Source organism: Eublepharis macularius, chromosome 5, assembly GCF_028583425.1.
Source record: "Eublepharis macularius isolate TG4126 chromosome 5, MPM_Emac_v1.0, whole genome shotgun sequence".
Classification (NCBI taxonomy): Eukaryota; Metazoa; Chordata; class Lepidosauria; order Squamata; family Eublepharidae; genus Eublepharis; species Eublepharis macularius.
In genome coordinates this window covers 9,482,882-9,501,463 of record NC_072794.1, presented here as the reverse complement: position 1 = coordinate 9,501,463, position 18,582 = coordinate 9,482,882, and the positions used below count along the sequence as shown (strand labels likewise).

Sequence of the window (18,582 nt, the reverse complement as noted above, 5' to 3'; positions counted from 1 at the left end):
CGAATCAATACAAGGGGGAGCGTGACCGTTGCCCCTGGCAACGCCCGAGGCCTAACTGCGCTTCGTGGAGCCTGGCTCCCTTGCTCCACCCCCCACCCCCAACCCAAACGGAACGAAACAAATTCATATAAAAGAAAGAGCAAATAGTGAGGGGTGAAGAGGATAAATCAGAAGGAATTGAGAGCCCCCCCCCTCTCTCTCTCGGAAAGGCGTTGCTTATTTGTCTATTACATGCAGGGCAGCAAGGCAATTAAAAAACAGATATTGAATCAATTAATGAATTCCCCCGTATGCGGGGGAAAGAGATTTTGCTACTTATTTATTTATTGCCTTTCTCATTGAGACTCAAGGCGGATTACATACAGTGAGATTAGTACAGTCAATATCAAGAACATGTCAATAAATTGCATGTTTAAATTAAAATTTTGGAAAGTTTTTTTTAAAAAATAGTATATAGTAACAGAAAACGCGGAGGGAAGGGGAACCAGCAAGAAAGGCACATAAGGGAATGTTATAACTCCCACTGAATTTGATGGGGTTTACTCCCCCCCCCATATATGTGCGCAGGATTGCTGTGATCCTAAACACATTTCCACCACAATCCTAACTGTATTTTATTCAGAGGAAAGCCACACTATGCTCAATATGGCCATAAATAAGCATGTGTAGTATTGCTGCCTTAGTAGGGAATAAAGTCCTTCTGAAGTCTGTCATCACTTTGGAGTAAGCATGCAAAAAGAAAATAATAGTAATAATAGTAAAATGGCAAAGAGTCCAGCAGCACCTTTAAGACTAACCAACTTTACGGTAGCGTAAGCTTTCAAGAACCACAGTTCTCTTCATCAGATGCAGGTATATGCATCTCAGAGAGGTTTACAAAGTATGTCATTTTTATCCCCACAACAAAACATCCTGTGAGGTGGGTGGGGCTGAGAGAGGTCTGGAAGAGCTGTGACAGACCCAAGGCCATCCAACTGGCTTTAAGTGGAGGAGTGGGGAATCAAACCCAGTTCTTCAGATTAGAGTCCTGCTGCTCTTAACCACTACACCAAACTTGCTTTTTATTATTCTTTCTTTTATTCCTTATTATTCTTTTATTATTCCTTCTTTTTAATTATTAATAACAACAATAAATTGTTACTAACAGACTGACCTAGGAATCAAGAAACTTTCCGTTCCAATCTTACCTCTGCAGTGATTTGCCATAAGTCATTCTCTTCACTTCTGTTCTTCTACCTGCAATAACACTGGACTTCCTTATAAGGCTATCGTAACAATTGCAAGGTAGTCCTTTGAACTCTGGAAAGTGCTACATATTACTCAGTTATTTAAAAAAATACACTGCATCTTCCAAAACAGTTTTATAGTTGCACGCATTTTAATAAATGCAGCATTTCCCTTTTTAAGATCTTAACAGTGGCATCTTATGGACAGTTATCCTATTGATTTCAATGCACATAGACAGGAGTAACTTTTCTTAGGACTGCACTGTTAGAAGTCTTCCCTCTAAGGCATCCAACCCTGATACAGAGAAAGATTTCTCTCCCCGTATCTATTTATTCTCTCCCCGTATCTATTTATTACACCAAAAAAGAAAGCAAAACCTTTGACATCTCCGAAAATCATCTCCAGTTTTGTCAGTTTTTTATTATTGCATTGTTTAATATTTAAATCTTGCCTTTCTTCGATCATGGAACTTAAGTTAAGTTTACACAGGATTCATAGGAAAAAAAACCATGCAGCCACTGGCCAGTCCCAGATCTGCTTCAGGAAGCTAGTCCAGAAATCCAGATGCTTCAAAGGTAGGGTTGCCAGCCTCCAGATGGTGGCTGAAGATCTCCCGGAATTACAACTGATTGCCAGGCGAAAGAGATCAGTTCCCCGGGAGAAAACGGCTGCTTTGGAGGGTGGACTCTATGGCATTACGCCCTGCTGAAGTCATTTCCCTCCCCAAAGCTTGCCTTCTCCAGGATTCACCCCCCAAATCTCCAGAAATTTCCCAACTTGGAGCTTACAACCCTATAATCAAAGGGTATGGAGGAGGGCAAAGCTTCCCCCTGCTGCTGCCCCCCAGCAACTGGCAGAGGTACACTGCTTCTAAACATAGAGGTCCCATTAATTTTATTTATTAAAGCATTGATCCCCTGCCTTTCCACATAGTTCATGGCAGCTTACAAAATAATTTTAAAAATTCCAAATTAAAACCAAGATAAAATTGCCCCCCCCCAATCATAGCCAAATAGTCATAGATGGACGTCTCCTCCATGAATTGCCAAATCCCATTTAAAGCCACTTGTGCAGTAACACATCATCTCAGTGTTGGCAGTGAGTTGGCAAAAGTTAATTATGCACTGTATAAAAGAGGACAAAATATAGCAAGTACACTACCACCCTGGAACCCTTGATGAGTAGCATCCCACGGGAAAGGGGCTTTTTGGCTGTGGGACCAAAACTGTGGCGTATCCTCCCCAAGGAGGGAATTTTTGTAATACATAGGATGCAGTAGAGATCTTGGGTTGCTGCCGGACGGCTGTGGTCAAATGGATGAAAGTGAACAAATTTAAACTGAACCCAGACAAGACGAAGTGATACTCATTGGAAAGGCAGAGATCTTGAAGGACATTGCACTCCCCACTTTTAATGGAGTTCATCTCACCCTTGCAGACTCAGTTAAGAATCTAGGGGTTATACTGGATCCAGTGCTACTGCTAGGAAAACAAGTTAAGGCAGCTGCAAAAAATGCTTTCTACCAGATTTAAGTATGATCCTACTAGGTAGTTCTATGTTGTTTAGTATGTCAGTCTTGGAATTACTTATGCTCTGTTTCTGCATGTCTTCTACTCTGTATTGGATTTTTGCTGATGTTATATCTTTGCAAATTCGTATTTATATACCCTATGGCATTGTTTATTGAAATGTCCTTGATATTCACTGTACTAATCTCATGCTATGTAATCCTCTTTGAGTCTCAATGAGACAGACTATAAATAACAAATAAATAAAAGCTATTATCTTCTGCCAGTGGCTGAAGATCTTTTTGTTTGGTTTAGTGTTCCCTTATTGATCCCCATTGCTATTTATGTTTTTAATAGTTATACATACATGACAGGTAACACTCTTGAAGTGGGCGAGTGGGAAAGAAAGATAGCCAATTTCTACAAACTCATTAGTGGGTTTTTAAAAAATATTTTATTTTATGTTCACAAACAGTTCCTGCATTCATAATCCTCATCACTAAAATAGCCTCTTTTTTTTTTGGTTCAGTACATAAAACTAAGAAAAGAGATTCAATGAATGAACTGGACCTAATTCACCAAGAGATAGGAAGGAATAGAGACTGGTTATTTGCTCCACGAGCCACAGGAGAAAGGGGACTTGGGAGGGGTATGTGTGGGTGTGCTAAAAATAAATACCTATGTCCAAATTTTATACCACAGGAATTCAGATTTTTCCACCGGCAAACCAGACCCTGCAACTAGATATAATTATGCAAAGCATTATTCAAATGTATGCATTTATTTATTGCCCTTTCTAACCCTGAAAATTGATGAGAAGCCAGTTTACTCTCCGAAGCTGCCGTCTTTGCTAGAAGTCCACTTGGCCTCCTGTCTTTGAATTCCAACCAGTGTCTGGGCATCCAATTGCAGCCACACGGTCCAGAAGCTTTTATTTTTGATGAAGAGAAGAAAGGCAAGCTTCTTATGACATCAACTGCCAAGGCTGGTCACTCATGTACAGCTGTCGTGGAAGCATGGAACAGATACACCATCAAGGAAATGCAGAATGGCTTCTGACAAGACCAGAAAGGAGCGAGCAGGGTTCACCCTCAAAAACACCAGGGTGTATACACAGCTCAGAGCACCTTTCTTTGCATGTAGAAGGTACCCAAGTTCAATTCCCAACATTTCCAGTTAAAAAAAAAAGTTTTAATGGAACAAGTTGCGGGGAAGGCCTTTCTCTGCCAGAGAGCTTCAGCCAGCCAGACTAGACAATTCTGAACTGGAGGATCCAATGCTCTGACTCTGCCCAAGGCAGAAATGGACAATTCTGCTCTTCTGCTTTTAACCAGAGGGCCAAGAGCTGCATGGTGGACACACAGCTTGCATGCAAGAAGGTCCCAGGGCCAATCCATGGCACTCTCTGATAAGAGTAAGACCTTTCTCTGCACAAGACCTTGGAGAGCCACAGCCTGTCAAAGGAGGCACTATAACTACATGGGTCTGACTCGCTCCAAGGCAGATATTCTAAGAAGTTCAAAGAGGAGAGCCCTGAGGAAAAAGAGACATGATCATGAGCAGAGAGAGGCCGGGAGGAAGATGAGATCTGCTTTCAGACTGGAAGGACTGCTACCAGCCATGACAGCTCTGGACTAGAGGAAAGAGTTCTGCCTAGCGCCCATCTTTACATGATCTAGTGGATTCAAACATTCCCACAGCGGCCAGCCACATCCCCAGAGATCACAATTCCATCTCTGGGCAGCAAAAAAGCTCTTACCCATGATGAGGTGGTGTGTTCGGGCCACCCTGGCTGATAGGTACTGATAACCTCTTTGGTCTTGCAGCACCAGCTCCCTACTGTCAACTTTTTTTTCTCTCTCCCCGCCCCCCCCCCAACCTAGAAGTTGTGCTGTGAAAATCAGAACTCCACTGAGCACAAAATCCGACACCACCCCACCCAGGTAAGGAAATTCATTATGCTGAGCTCTATTCTGAAATCTACCGGCCTGCCGGACAAGAGCAGGGAGAATGGAGGGTAGAGCATGGAAGGGGAGTTACAGGAAGGGGATCGCAAGGCTCCTTGAAGAGAAGAGGCACAGAGAGACGCTCTGGAGGTTGAAGGCAGCCAAGCTGTGAGGGGGAGTCCAGCACCACAGCGGGTTCAAAGTCTGAAAGTAGTGAAGCTGCTCCGGGAGAGCCGTGGCCGCTCACAAGTGCTCACTGGGTAGGAAAGAGAAGCAGAAGTCAAACCTTTTTGCAATTGCTTGCTTGTTCGCATGCAAAGATTTTTAATGCCCAGGACTCAAACTGTGCCAACGTATCTAGTTTTCCTTTTGAACAGCATCATGTGAGGCAGTAGGTTTTCTAAAACAGGAGCCCAGAAGTTCCAGACAGAGTGGAGACGCTGCTGGTCAATCCTTTACCAAATCCAGGATCCAGCCCATTTTGGATGGGGCTTCACTCCCTTTGAGGGGACCAGGCTGCAGGAAGGGGTTCTGGTAGATCCGAGGGAGCTTTACTGCATGGTTCTGAGGCAGGCTGGGGGCTGCACAAATTAATTTTTATCCCACAGTTCCCTGCTCCATGTGTATAAGCCCCCCCCCACCTGAACCAGCCCCTCGGTGACCACAGAGTTCTAGAACCCAGAAGCTCCATTCCTGTCATCCCTGGGTGCTAAGTGGGACCAACAGGGGCAGAAGACGTTGCAGGACCCATAGAGTGCATCGTATAACCTTTCCAGAGCCATAAACCCCCTCCCCCAGGCAAGAGGACCAGCCCACCCAAGCACAAAGTTGCCTTGCAACAGTCCTGCTCCCATTTGGGGATAAGCCCCTCAGCGCACCTGGCAATACGGGACAGGATCTCCTTCACTCGGACCACCAGCCTCTCATGTTGCAGCGGGTTGCTCTCAATGGCGCTGTGCAGCTTCGCCATGTAGAAATCCAGACTGCCCAGCGTGGGGGTCTCTCCTGTGCCTGTTGAGGAGAAACCCATTAGTCGCCCGGGTCGACTCCATCACAATATGCCTATTAACACCCACTTGTTTTGCCTAATTTATTCTACCAGATGAGGGAAAGGGTAGAAAAGTGGCCCTCTGCCTGACAACTGAAAATGTCACCAAGTTGGCCACCCTGCTTCTGAGGATGCCTGCCTAAATTTCGAGCTCCTCTATGCAGCACTAGGGGCTAGAAATACAACAACATTCGATTTATATACCATCCTTCAGGATGACTTAATACACACTCAGAGCGGTTTACAAAGTATGTTATTATTATCCCCAAAACAACAAACACACAGTGGAATGGAGTTCCAGAACCTCTTGAAAATGGTCACATGGCTGGTGGCCCCGCCCCCTGATCTCCAGACAGAGGGAAGTTGAGATTGCCCTCCCCTATCTAACCTCCCCTCTGTCTGGAGATCAGGGGGCGGGGCCACTGGCCATGTGACCATTTTCTCCGAGGGCAACCCACTGAGTTCCACCACGTCTTTTCCCAGAAAAAAAGCCCTGGAACTGGGCAATTCTACATGCAAAGCACATGCTCTGCTCCTCCGATCCCTGGCTCCTTCCCAAATCCTCAGACTTAGACCTGGTTCACCTACGTAGAAGGAAGTGGAAATGATGCAGCAGACTCCCAAGGTGGTAAAATGGTCTGTACCACTTCAGACCGAGGACTGTGCTTTTGAAATGCTTCCCTAGGCTAAACTAACAAACCCTGCTGCAACTAGAAAAGCAGCACAGCAAACAGAGAGAGGGAGGATAGGATCTTGGTCCCTGCTTTGCTAGATTTTTTTTTTACTCGCAGGGAGTTTTTGCACCCCCACTAAAAACATCCGATACATCTGACGAAGAGAGCTGTGGCTCTCGAAAGCTTATGCTACAATAAAGTTAGTTAGTCTTAAAGGTGCTACCGGACTCTTTACTATTTCGCAACTACGAACTAACATGGCTAACTCCTCTGGATCTACGACCACTTAAAACAGCAACCCCCACAACTGCAGTCTAAAGTGCTGCTGTCCATTCTACCACCCTTCAGGCTTTGTCACGTCCTTCTCCTGCACATGTGAATCGAACCTAAGAGATAGGGAGTATTTAAACCTCTCCTGGACATTCAAGTAATTGTCTTAAAAATTGCAGCCCTCCACAAAAGAATTGCAAAGACTGCTGAGAAGCTGCGGGACAGGGATTCATTTGCAGACTAAGACTCAGAGCAGTGAGTAACTGTTCCTCCTTCAAGGTTCATGTACGCAATTCTTATTTTGGCCACCCATTGGGACTAGTCATTCTCAGCCGATCATTCTTTTGATTTGATTTCGGTTTTACGTGTGCTTAGCAACATGTCTACATGCCGGGAAACTAGACTGTCTGCCCTCTCTTGGCAATAGCCTCCCCTGCCTTTGGCTGTTTGTTGCTTTGCATGTATATTTCTGCCAACTGAACACTGGTGCTGCACATATCGAACAAGGTGACTTCTCTGGCTCACAAAAGCACCTGTTTCAAGTTTAAAAGTACCATGAGATTCTTTGTTACATAGGTGGAAGGGAATGCTCCAAGATCGCCCCCCCACACACACACACCTGGGATGGGCAAGCTGGCAAAGCTGGCCGTCAGAGCTTGGCGCACAGCCTGGAGCTGCTGCTGCAGGGCCATCGTCTGCCTTTCCTCCATGGCCACCTCTTGCTCCAGCCGTTCCTTGGCACAGCTCATGCTCTCCGTGTGCTTCTGCAAAATGGCATTCTGCTCCTCAAACTCGGTGTTCATTTTGCGCAGGCGCCGCAGCTCAGCTTCTCGGGCTGCTCCGAGGATGGGGTGGGAGAGGGAGACAAAAGGCATGGATAAGTTTGCATCCTGGTTCTGCCTTGCCCATTGCTCCCAAAATCAGGGTGAATAAAGGTGAGCCCCTAATCTACCACCTGTAACAAAGCATCATAGATGTTCTACAGCTGAGCAACAGACCCTCAAGTTACAAGCACAGTTGTGAATTTTCACTAATAAATACATAAAGCTGCCTTATAACAGATGGGTCCCAATAGCTCAAGACTGCCCAAACTGATTGGGATAGAGAAGGGTCTTTCGTAGCAACTATTACTTGAGCCCTGACCTGAATGGCCCAGGCTAGTCTGAACTCCTCAAATCTTGGAAACTAATCAGGGTTGGCCCTGGTTAGTACTTGGCTGGGAGACCACCAGAGAAGTCCAGGGTTGCTATGCAGAGGCAGGCAATGGCAAACCATCTCTGAATGCCTCTTGCTTTGAAAAAGATACAAGGTCGCCATAAGTCAACTGCGACTTGGTGGCAAAACTAAATAAAATGCTTTATCTGTTGATGCTAGAGATTAAACGTGGGATACAGGCAAAACGGATGCTCCACCCCTGATCCATAACCCTTTCCTAGACAGCAGAGAGCAGTAGAAAGATCAATTCCATGGACCCTTCTCGCTTCAGTCATCATATACCCTTCGACAAATCTATCCGCCTCCAAGTCCCTTTGTGGCAACATTCTCTCAAACTGGGGGATGCTCCAACTGGAAGAACAACTTTCTAGTCAACTCAACCTGCTTGCCATGCTACGGTATCGTCCCTGATGTACACAAAGTAATCAGATGAAGAAGAGTACTGCTAAACACATACACAGTGCAATTCTCCCACCACTGCAGAGTTACAACTCAATGCTGTGTATGCAACATTCGGGATCAGAGTTTAGAGGCAAATGTCAATGTCAATCTTTTTTGTTGGTTTGGTCAAAACCAGCCACTAATTCACTGCCCGCCCCCCCCCCCCCCGATCTCTGCTCAGCCAGCTGGTACCTTTATTTTGGTCCAAGAATTCTTCTGTGAAGATGGGGGTATCGAATGTGGAGAAGCCATCACCGCCACTCTCCCCAGCCTGGCAAGGAGGAAAGAGACATAAGATGGCCAGGGTCAGAGAGGACCCTAAAAGCCATGTCGTTTTGTCCACATTTAATATGCTATAACACGTATAATATGCTATTGAACAGTTCAGTGTTTTTAATGTCACACAGTTCCAACTCAAGATCCAAATGGGCTCCTAGTCCTATTGTGATCATACGAAAATATTTCTCTTCAAGTAACACATTCCTTTTTGTTAACTACAAAACTTGTTTTGTATTTTCAACCTATATTTTTCTACCTTTCAGATGGCAAAAATTAAGATAAAACATGACAGGTGCACCAGTTAGCAGCTTCCTCTCTATCAAGTAATGGGTATAGTCACAATTTCAATTGTAGAAAACTAACAATGCCATCCCTAACAGGTCTACTCAGAACCCCACTGTTCAGAAGGGCTTAGAAGTGTTTTTAGGATGTCACTTGTAAGGCATTTATACATCTAAATTTCACAAATATGCTCATTAGTTGATGCATTTTATGATGTTAAAGCAGTAGAAAAACATTGATAAGAAACTAATTAATCCATCACAACCCCAAAATTCTATTTTCCCCATTCCCAAAATGGGGAAGATGAGGGATTCCTCAGCTTCAAAATGTCCAGAAGTTTGTTGTCTCTAGTGCTAAATGAACTATAAGAAACCAAGGGCTCTGGCAGCCGGATAATTAACCCCCACCCCAAATTCCCCACTGCCACGTAAGAGAAGCTTGATGCACTTAAGAGAAGACTTCAGGTCTGGCCCAAAACTGTGCCTAGGGACTTACTTTGTACCCGTTCAGGAGGGTATTGACAGCTCCAGACACAGCATCCTCTAGAAGAATTGATAAAAAAAAAAGTCAGCCAAGGGAGGAAGATGGTGACTTGCTTAGAGAACCGTCCTGGCAGCACAAGCAGGATGCAAACCTAAAATCCAAACCTAGCCCTTTACGCCATTAATGGCCAGAGAGTCAAACCATGCTTTTTTTAAAAAAATAGAAGTATGCTTCACTCTTCTGTTTGAAAATAAGTTTACATTTAGAGGGTGGAAGAGCCAGAATTATCTAATTTCAGAAGAGTATGCATAAATACACACACACACACTGTCAGGCTCTGGATGACAGACTACACCAGACAGATCCCTGGTTCATTGCAACACGATATTGATGCTGGATTAAATGACTTTTATTCAGAAATCAGTTCTTCCCATAATCAGATCCAAAGGTCTACCTAAGAGCAAGGCAGGCCCCTAGGCAGCTCTAGTAGAAAGTTGACCAGAAGGGTTACATAGGAAAATTACAAGCCTCTTACAATCCCCCCTCCCTTATCCTAAACAACTTGGTGCTGTGTGAAATGTGCGAGAACAGCCTGCATTCTGGCTATCAGTTCCAGAGAGGGAGAAGACATAACATCAGCAGTAAACCTAACTGGTAAACACCCGGGAACGAGTGAGAACTCACTGGAATGCTAGCAACAAGATTCTATGGAAGCATGCGAAATGGACTTACCCCTGACAATACAACATATACAGAAATATCATTGGCATGTTATGAATGGGTACAGTCAGACATGACACACACCCTTTTTCTACAGAATTACTAAACTGGGGATATCTATTACCAGGAAAGAGGCCAGCCCCAAAGCAGTAACTCATGCAGGGACTTGGCAGGCAGCTTGTTCTGAGTGAGCCATTTTGCTGTACTTTGCAGCAAGAGAAACAACGGAAAGAGCCCACTTCCCCCACCTCCGACAGAGACATTACCTACTGCCAGGGCTTTTTTTCAGCTGGAACGCAGTGGAACGGAGTTCCGGAACCTCTTGAAAATGGTCACATGGCTGGTGGCCCCGCCCCCCTGATCTCCAGACAGAGGGGAGTTGAGATTGCTCTCCAGGGAGGGCAATCTCAACTCCCCTCTGTCTGGAGATCAGGGGGCAGGGCCACCAGCCATGTGACCATTTTCTCTGAGGGCAACCCACTGAGTTCCACCACCTCTTTCCCCAGAAAAAAAGCCCTGCCTACTGCCCAAGAAGGAGTGTGGCACAGACACAACTAGAAGCCTCTTCCACAAACAGGGCTCCTGGGCACCTTTGTTTAATCCTGTCACATTGTAGCATACACAGTTTGGTGAATAAGTCTCCATTTCTGAAACTGCACTGGGTTTCCAACTTGTCTGGCCTAAGGCTGAGCAGATCGGCCTCAGAAAGAACATGCAAGCGCACCTTTCTTGATCTTCTTCTCTTGCATCTTCTCAGCACACATTTTGTAGGCCTCGGATTGCTGGTATTCCCTCAGCTCTTTAATGTACTGCTGCTTCTCCCGCTCTGCCTCATCCAGGTATCGCTAGAAAGAGAACCATTGGCTACATTCAGACATCATAACCAACCGGGGCTTGTAAATCAGACTTGCGTCCGAGACCAGGTGAAGTTGCAATATGCAAATGCAGAGGGGCCAGCAAGCCAAGGCTGGCAGATGAGGAGGCTTTGTTCATGACCGCTTCTCTTGTCATTTATGTCCGAAATCACAGACGAGAATTCATCGACGAGTACCATCACTCACAGCTGCCTAGCCATGGAGATGGCAGTGTAAGGAAGATGTCCTCCCTGATGGAAGGCAGGAAGCAAACACACCTGGCTTTGCTCCTGACATCGGCAAGGCTCAACATTCATTGCACATACCAGGGTTTATTGCAACATCGGAATGCACCCCTTTCCCCCAATTTAATGTATTTTAAATTTCACCCTTCTCCCAAGGAGGTCGGCTTGGTGAGTATGCCTCTCTCTTCTGTGTCCCTCCTCAAAACAATTCTGTGAGGTAGGATATGCAGAAGGAGAATGATTGGCCCAAGGAAACACAGCAAGTTTCTTGTGCAGTGAGGATTTGAACTCAGGTCTCTCCGATACGACAGTCAAACCAGCATGGTGAAGTGGTTTGTAGTGTCAGTCTAGGATCTGGGAGATCCATATTCAAGCCCTCATTCTGCTATGAACACCTTGAGCCAGTCATACACCTACCTTACAAGACTGTTGTGAGGATAAAATGGCGGAGAGGAGGAAGCTGTAAGTCACTTTGGGTCACCGTTGGGGAGAAAGGAGAGATACTACAAAGGAAATAAATAAAATAAAACCCTCCCTACTCCATCCCTGAAACCTCTTTCTTACTACTACTTTACTATGTTAATAGCATCATTGGGGCTCATAGCCCTTTAAGAAACCTTCAGAAGCAAAAAGAGAAAAGCGAGGAAATTGAAATCTAAATGTTGAGGCAGCAGAGGAAGAAATGGCAGGGGCAATTCATGCCATCTCTAACAAGGACAGTGTGTGCAATGATATAGAAAAGATCATTTGCCACCAGAGAACTCAACAGCCATGTTTTCTGGGAACGTACAAACGTAAGAGAAGCCGCAGTGGATCAGTCTATCTAGTCTGCACCTGGTTGCCCACAGTGAGCAACGAGATGCCCCTGAAAACAATACCAAGTGGGCAAAAGACTGCTAAAAAAAGAAAAGAAATGAAAGCACCTCTGGGCATGCACAGAGTGCCTTGGGTTTTTTTTTGCAAAACTGCAGACAGTCCACACAGCTCAAAAATGCAGGAACAAATCAACCTCCACACGCATGTCCCCACTTTACATATTCAGGGAATGCAGCTTGAGGACTCAGGGGTAGGTTAAATCCCAGTGTATCATTAACTAACGCCAGTATCATTTGCCACAACTTTCTAACCACATTCCTAAAATACATGGCAAACATTTGCATTCAGGATCTGGCAACACCAGTGCCTCGGGAGTATATTTACAGTTAAGCCTGCATATTGTGAACTACCAATGAAACTGTATTTAATAAAAGCTAGATTTCCTTAATATTATTCTCTATGTGGACTAACATAGCCACACTCGAATTATTCCTTCCCCCACAATTAAGCTGTCTTGCTTAAGAAGAAGAAGAAGAAGAAGAAGAATATACACAGGAGTTCCAAACCAGAAAGAAGCCTTGCCTGCTTATCTGTGGGTTGCAGTTTGCTCCACTCGGCCCCCAGCATCTTTGTGATCTCTGGAAAGGGCAAGTCTGGGCGCTGCATGCGGATTTGCTCCCGCCGCTCATTCAGGAAGCGGACGTAGCCCGTCACCGGGGCCTTGGGCCCATTGGGGAGGATCTTCTTTCTCTTCTTGCCTTTCGGCCAGCCCCGCTTCTTCACCGGCTGTAAACGAAAACAGAGATGGCTATGATCGGGACTCAAACTCACTGCGTATCTGATTTATTCGGCAGATCCTCAGGAGCACGAGATGGCTACGGGTCACAGAACCTACCTTCCTAAGGATGGTGGCTCAGGTTTAAACACTCCATCAAGACTCTAGTCCTCATGGTTGTGAAGATATGCTTGGTAAGGTATGGAGCAGGACTGGTTTAAGCTCCTGGATCACTCCCTAGAGCGACACAATCGCTGCCTCTTCCCTCATTGCTACGGGCCGGAAGCTGAGCTCTCCCAGTAGGTCAGCAAAGCGTGCAAAATTAAACAACTGTTTTGTATAATTTATGCACATTGGAGAATGATTTCTTGTGGAAGAGCTGGGATTGCCCAGGCATTAAATTCTGTTTGCAATTCCCAGGAACTTTAAAAAAAAAAATTCTGATTATACCAAGATCCAGAGGAGTTAGCCATCTTAGTCTTTAGTTGCAAAATAGTAAAGAGTCCCATAGCACCTTTAAGACTAACCAACTTTATTGTAGCATAAGCTTTTGAGAACCACAGCTCTCTTCAGCAGATGCATCTGATGAAGAAAGCTGCGGTTCTCAAAAGCTTATGGTACAATAAAGTTGGTTAGTCTTATAGGTGCTATGGGACTCTTTATTATACCAAGTAATGCACTTCAGTTTTTGGCCCCCAAATTCCCAGAAGTCTCCCCATTCCCTTCTCACAAGAGGCTGCCCACCAAAACCAATAAAAATCTTGCAATGGAAACCAACAAGAAGAGGGTTGAGCCAGTCTGGGACCTTCAAGAAGAAATCCAACCCCCCAAATTCCAGCATTCCCAACCCCAACGGTCAGAAGTTGGTGGAAGAAACGGCCACAGCCTGGCCAGGGGAACGCACCAGGGGGCTCACCTCCTCTTCGCCATGGGGCTTCTCGCCAACAGGCCGCAAGGCCTCACCCTTCTCCTGTTTAACAGCCACCAGGAAGCTTCCGTGCTGGGTCTTTCCGGCAGCATTTCTGCAATTGAACCATGCCATATCACAGCTTAGATTTCTGCACCGGCAAAACACGGGCCCCCTCCCCAGTGCCTCCATCAACAAAGGAAGAGATCGGGCAAAACAACACCAGCCAGGTACCCTCGCAAGGGAGAAAATGGAGCAGAAACTGAGAATCCGTCATAAAATAAATTTGGCCATGAAATGAATTTGTTAGTTTAGGTAGCTAATACTGTGTCAAGCACCCATCTATCCATTTTTATCTCTCTCTTCCTCCAAGGAATTCAAGGTGGCTCTCCAGTGCTCCATTTTAGGCTCACAACAACCCTACGAGAGAGGTCAGGCTGAATGAGGCTTTGGAACCAGATCGTAGCAAATCAATTTAACTGCTATAACACAGTCTCTCTTTCCTAGTTTAGTATACTGTTCACAGAAGCAGCTTTGGGAAAGCGTTGGGCAAGGTACGTACTCAAGAGCTCTCTTCCAATGTTTCTCCTACAGCAACTGATATTCAAAGGTATACTACCTCTGAACGTGGAGGTTTGGGTTGCAGGTCTCCAGCATCAGGCCTTTGGGCCTGGTACAAACATTTTAGCGTGAGCCCCGCTCTCGCACCCCATTCCATTTAGACTGGACTGTTCCACATGGCAACGCTTTCCTTTGCAAGGCTGCTTTGTAACAGTCTTATTTATCCCTACCTAATTAAAATTTTGGAACTGTCCAGTAGAGATAGTAAATATAAATGCATAATAAACTTAATCCAACCAGTGATGAATTTATGCATGAAATGAAAATTAAATCACGTAACATTTCTCAAAGCAAACTAAATATAAATTATTTAAAATTAGATCGTACTATGAAATGCATTGGAATTTCCAGACACATATCTTGCTGGACCACTGGAACCAGTTTGGTGCAGTGGTTAAGAGCACAGGACTCTAATCTCTAGAGCCTGGTTTGATTCCCCACTCCTCCGCTTGAAGCCAGCTGGGTGACCTTGGACAAGTCACAGTTCTCTGGAGCTCTCTCAGCCCCACCCACCTCACAGGGTGTTTTGTTGTGGGGATAATAATAGCATACTTTGTAAACCACTCTGAGTGAGGATTAAGTTGTCGTGAAGGGCAGTATATAAATTGAATGTTGTTGTTGTTATAATATTTGTCACCTAAAATCTTGTACATGAGATTCCCATCAAATCCCTAATTTTTTATCTTGGTGACATCCTTTAATACAATGACCTTTGCTATCTGTAGAGACATCTCTAAGATCTTTAACATACAACACTGTGATATATAAAAGACCCATCACATATAAAACTGTGATGGGTCTTTAATTTAGCCGATTCTTTGTATTTTTAATCATGTGGCATTTTGCTGAAGCTAACTTACTGTATCATCGCACACCTGCACTGATTCGGTTTCTTGTAAATCTTTGAAACTAGATTAACAGATTATATTTAGTCTTTTCTATCAATTAAAAAATCATTGACCTACTCTTTTCTAACTACCATGGTTATCTTTGGTTGTCAAAGATAAAAGGACACCTGCATTTCCCCACAATCTGCTAGTGAACGGCATTAAAGATCATACAAAGTTTACTAAAACACACATCTGTAACTTGAGTATACACGATTAAAATTAAATCTATACAGTACAGCACAGAAGCACTGCAGCGCAATGTAACTTCCAGATAGTGGTTTCCCTGCATTTTCTCTCCCCCAGTACTTCCAGGGGCCATTTGCATGGGGAATGGCCACTGTAGGGGCGAGGGAAGGGGAAATGGATGCTGTGTGAACACAACTGGGGAAATCCGTATTTCCCTACACTCACACGGCAGGCATCCAGGATTTGCTGTGATTTCCTGCAAAATGCTGCAGCAAAGCAGATTTCGGGAAGAGCGGAGAAATGCCGAGGAAACCCAAGCAGGGGCATGAATGCACCATGATGCTGTGGAGAAGTGGGGCGCCCCCCCCCTCCCAGCAGCATCAGACCTGTGGCAAATAACTGAGTGGAAGAGGTCACAATCTCACGAGTCTTAAAAGAAAGGGGGAGGGGGGAGTCAGCTTTCTTTCTGGAATGTCCTGAACAGACCATATGAGTTTGCAGCCCATCCACCCCCAAAGATCCTGTGCACATACACACCTGTGAAATGAGCACATGAATGTAAATGCAGCCCTCTTGCAATAGTTTGAGATGCTGGCTATTTTAATGCCTGCTGTTTTTATCTTTGGCTTCAGCACAGAGTGACAATTGCTGCATTTTTGTCTCTGTTATTTACAGGGCTACTGCTGATCTATTTTTTTGCTTTCAGCACATGGTTATCATAAACTTTTTTAAAAAAATGATATTGTAAGCCATCTTGGGTAAAAACCATAATTTGATTGAAAAGGGGAGGTATAAAGAACTTTAAGTAAAAAAATACAAAGGTTCACAATGCCCAGCAAGGAGGAAAGGTATTCAAACACTCACAGGAGAGCTGTGGCATGCTGTTTGGTGCTGTGGGACATCGCTGGTTCTTTGCATCGAGAACTATCCACAGCCAATCCTGCTGACAAACCTGGAAGGACAGCTCTGTGTTATTATACATCTCACCAGCCCCGAGAAAGATACAAGGAGAGACTGGGAAAAATTCCCAAATTACAATGACTCTTTTGCTTTGCATGGGCAAATGCCTCTCACATGGGATAACGCCACCAGAATGAAAACAGCAAAACTACACAGCAAAACTCTGGCTGGATACTGCAGATCCATTCCACTTCCAAAGGCTCTTCTCTCCAGCTTAAGAAGAGCCAGTTTGGTGTAGTGGTTAAGAGCATGGGACTCTAATCTGGAGAACCGGGTTTGATTCCCCACTCCTCCACTTGAAGACAGCTGGGTGACCTTGGGTCAGTCACAGCTTCTAGGAGCTCCCTCAGCCCCACCCACCTCACAGGGCGTTTTGTTGTGGGGATAATAATGACATACTTTGTAAACCACTCTGAGTGGGTGTTAAGTCATCCCAAAGGGCAGCATATAAATCAAATGTTATTGTTATTATTATCCTCACATCACAAGATGCTCAGAAGGGCTTCTTGCTGCAGAGAAAGGCCCCTTGAATGGGAGGAAATCACCACCACTAGAGGCGGGCACAAACTGGGAAAATGGCGGTTCGTGGTTCATCATGTTTCACGAACCACCATGAACTTGCCCAGTTCGCGAATTGGTTCATTTGGCTCGTCACTTCCAGGGCTGCAGAAGGTCTGCAGAAAGCCCATCCCCCCGTTGTCTAGGTAACAGATTGATTGGCGCAGTGATGAATCAAAAAACAAACCATACAGACCACTCTAAAAATCATAGCAGTTCGTCACGGTTCATCAGAAATGAGCTCTGAGAAACCACCGGTTCACAAACCGAAAAAATGGCCCAGCTCGTGACAGTTTGGTTCATCTCTAACCAACACTAATAGAACAGATCCACGGGATCCAAGCCTATGAGTATGCATAATCCAGATTTCTGCTCCTGATAACAACAGCAAGCTAAATGCTTCCAAGAGGCCCACAGGCCCATGAAGTTGACAGCTTTCTGCCATGGTTTGGACCCAGGTTCAATTGCTCAGAAATAGCCTGTCTCTGCACATGGAGGTTCTATTTTGCCATCTGCATGCCTTTGTGGAATCCTTTTGCAAAACTCTCTGAGTGGCCGTTACATCTTGCAGCAGGCATGGTGGTATTCAGGAAATTCCTTCATGCAGGTTCACATCTGGAGGGCAGAAGGGAAGGGATGTCATACCTTTAAGATGTCATTGGGGGGGGGGAGCTGTGGTCCAGCAACAGAGCATCTGCTTTACCTGCAAAAGGTCTCAGGCTCAGTCCCTGGCTTCTCCAGTTAAAAGGATTTCTCGGCCTGAGATCCTGGAAAGCGATTGCCACTCAAGACTCAGAGTAAACAACATTGGGGTGGTCTGTCTCTATATGAAGCTGCTTCATGCATGTCTTGCGATTTTGCAAAGAGGCGCCATGGCTCCAAGACTGAGCGCATACTTTGCACGCATGAAAACCCTAAGTCGGATACCCAGTGTCTCCAGCTCCAGGATGTCAACTATCTTTCCTTTTCTATCCCTCAGCAGCCACCAGCAATATAAGGCAACCCTGAGCTAGATAAACTGATGGCCAGCCTCTGCCTATCATAAAATCATAATTTGTGTTGGTGGGATCTGAGGGCACTGGCACTTTAGAAACCAATGAGATTCTGAGCATATAAGCTTTCAAGAGTCAATTTTCCCTTCTTCAGATACAGAAAACAAATAATGAACTTTGGCTGGTGAATTCCACACATTAAGTATCCATTATGATCATTAATAATACAATGATAACTAATTACTCAACTGATGGCAATCCTTACATCTGACATTTTCCCCCAAACTCCCAACTTAAAACCAGACCAGCAGGTCAGATAAAGTTGAAAGGGGAGACTACATCCCCAAATCTAGACCAGGCACAGCCTAGGAGGGTGGGGGAAATTGCAAAACATCATCCCATGTGCTTGGGAAAAGGAAAGTGTGGGGATGAAAAGGAAGTCCTAGGGTTGCCAGCTCCAAGTTGGGAAATTCCTGGAGCCGGGGGGGGGGGGGGCGGGTGGAGCTTGGAGAGGGTGGAGTTTGAGGTGGGAAGGGACCTCAGCAGGACGTAACGCCATACAGCCCACTCTCCCAAGCATCAATTTTCTCCAGGGGAACTGATCTCTGTGGCCTGGTGATCAGCTGTAATGCCAGGAGATCTCCAGCTACCACCTGGAGGCTGGTAACCCTAATCCCTCCAACTA

The 18,582-nt window shown here is 45.2% G+C and overlaps 1 protein-coding gene across 2 annotated transcripts; it reads right to left on the bottom strand.

The window, feature by feature from the left end:
- Positions 1 to 3,170: 3,170 nt before the first annotated feature.
- On the bottom strand, positions 3,171 to 16,833 carry HMG20B (high mobility group 20B). Of its 2 annotated transcripts, none has more exons than XM_054981635.1 (9): positions 16,252 to 16,833; positions 13,688 to 13,805; positions 12,591 to 12,794; positions 10,818 to 10,938; positions 9,386 to 9,432; positions 8,522 to 8,600; positions 7,293 to 7,508; positions 5,560 to 5,692; positions 3,171 to 4,937 (listed from the first exon to the last, which is right to left on the bottom strand). In XM_054981635.1, the coding sequence occupies exons 1-9, from the start codon at positions 16,287 to 16,289 to the stop codon at positions 4,925 to 4,927; spliced, it is 969 nt and encodes a 322-aa protein (XP_054837610.1). In that variant the 5' UTR covers positions 16,290 to 16,833; the 3' UTR covers positions 3,171 to 4,924. The 2 variants fall into 2 exon arrangements, with proteins under 2 accessions (XP_054837610.1, XP_054837611.1); XM_054981636.1 differs by having other exon boundaries at positions 13,700 to 13,805; positions 16,252 to 16,832.
- Positions 16,834 to 18,582: the final 1,749 nt, after the last annotated feature.

What these genes read in the sequence shown, in the direction of transcription:
- HMG20B (XM_054981635.1), bottom strand. Translation starts at nt 16,289, where the DNA reads ATGTCCCACAGCACCAAACAGCATGCCACAGCTCTCCT. An exon ending in AAGAGGAGGTGAGCCCCCTG is followed by an intron (nt 12,795 to 13,687) that starts GTGCGTTCCCCT and finishes TTTCGTTTACAG; the next exon opens with CCGGTGAAGAAGCGGGGCTG. An exon ending in CCCTCCTGAACGGGTACAAA is followed by an intron (nt 8,601 to 9,385) that starts GTAAGTCCCTAG and finishes CCTCCTTGCCAG; the next exon opens with GCTGGGGAGAGTGGCGGTGA.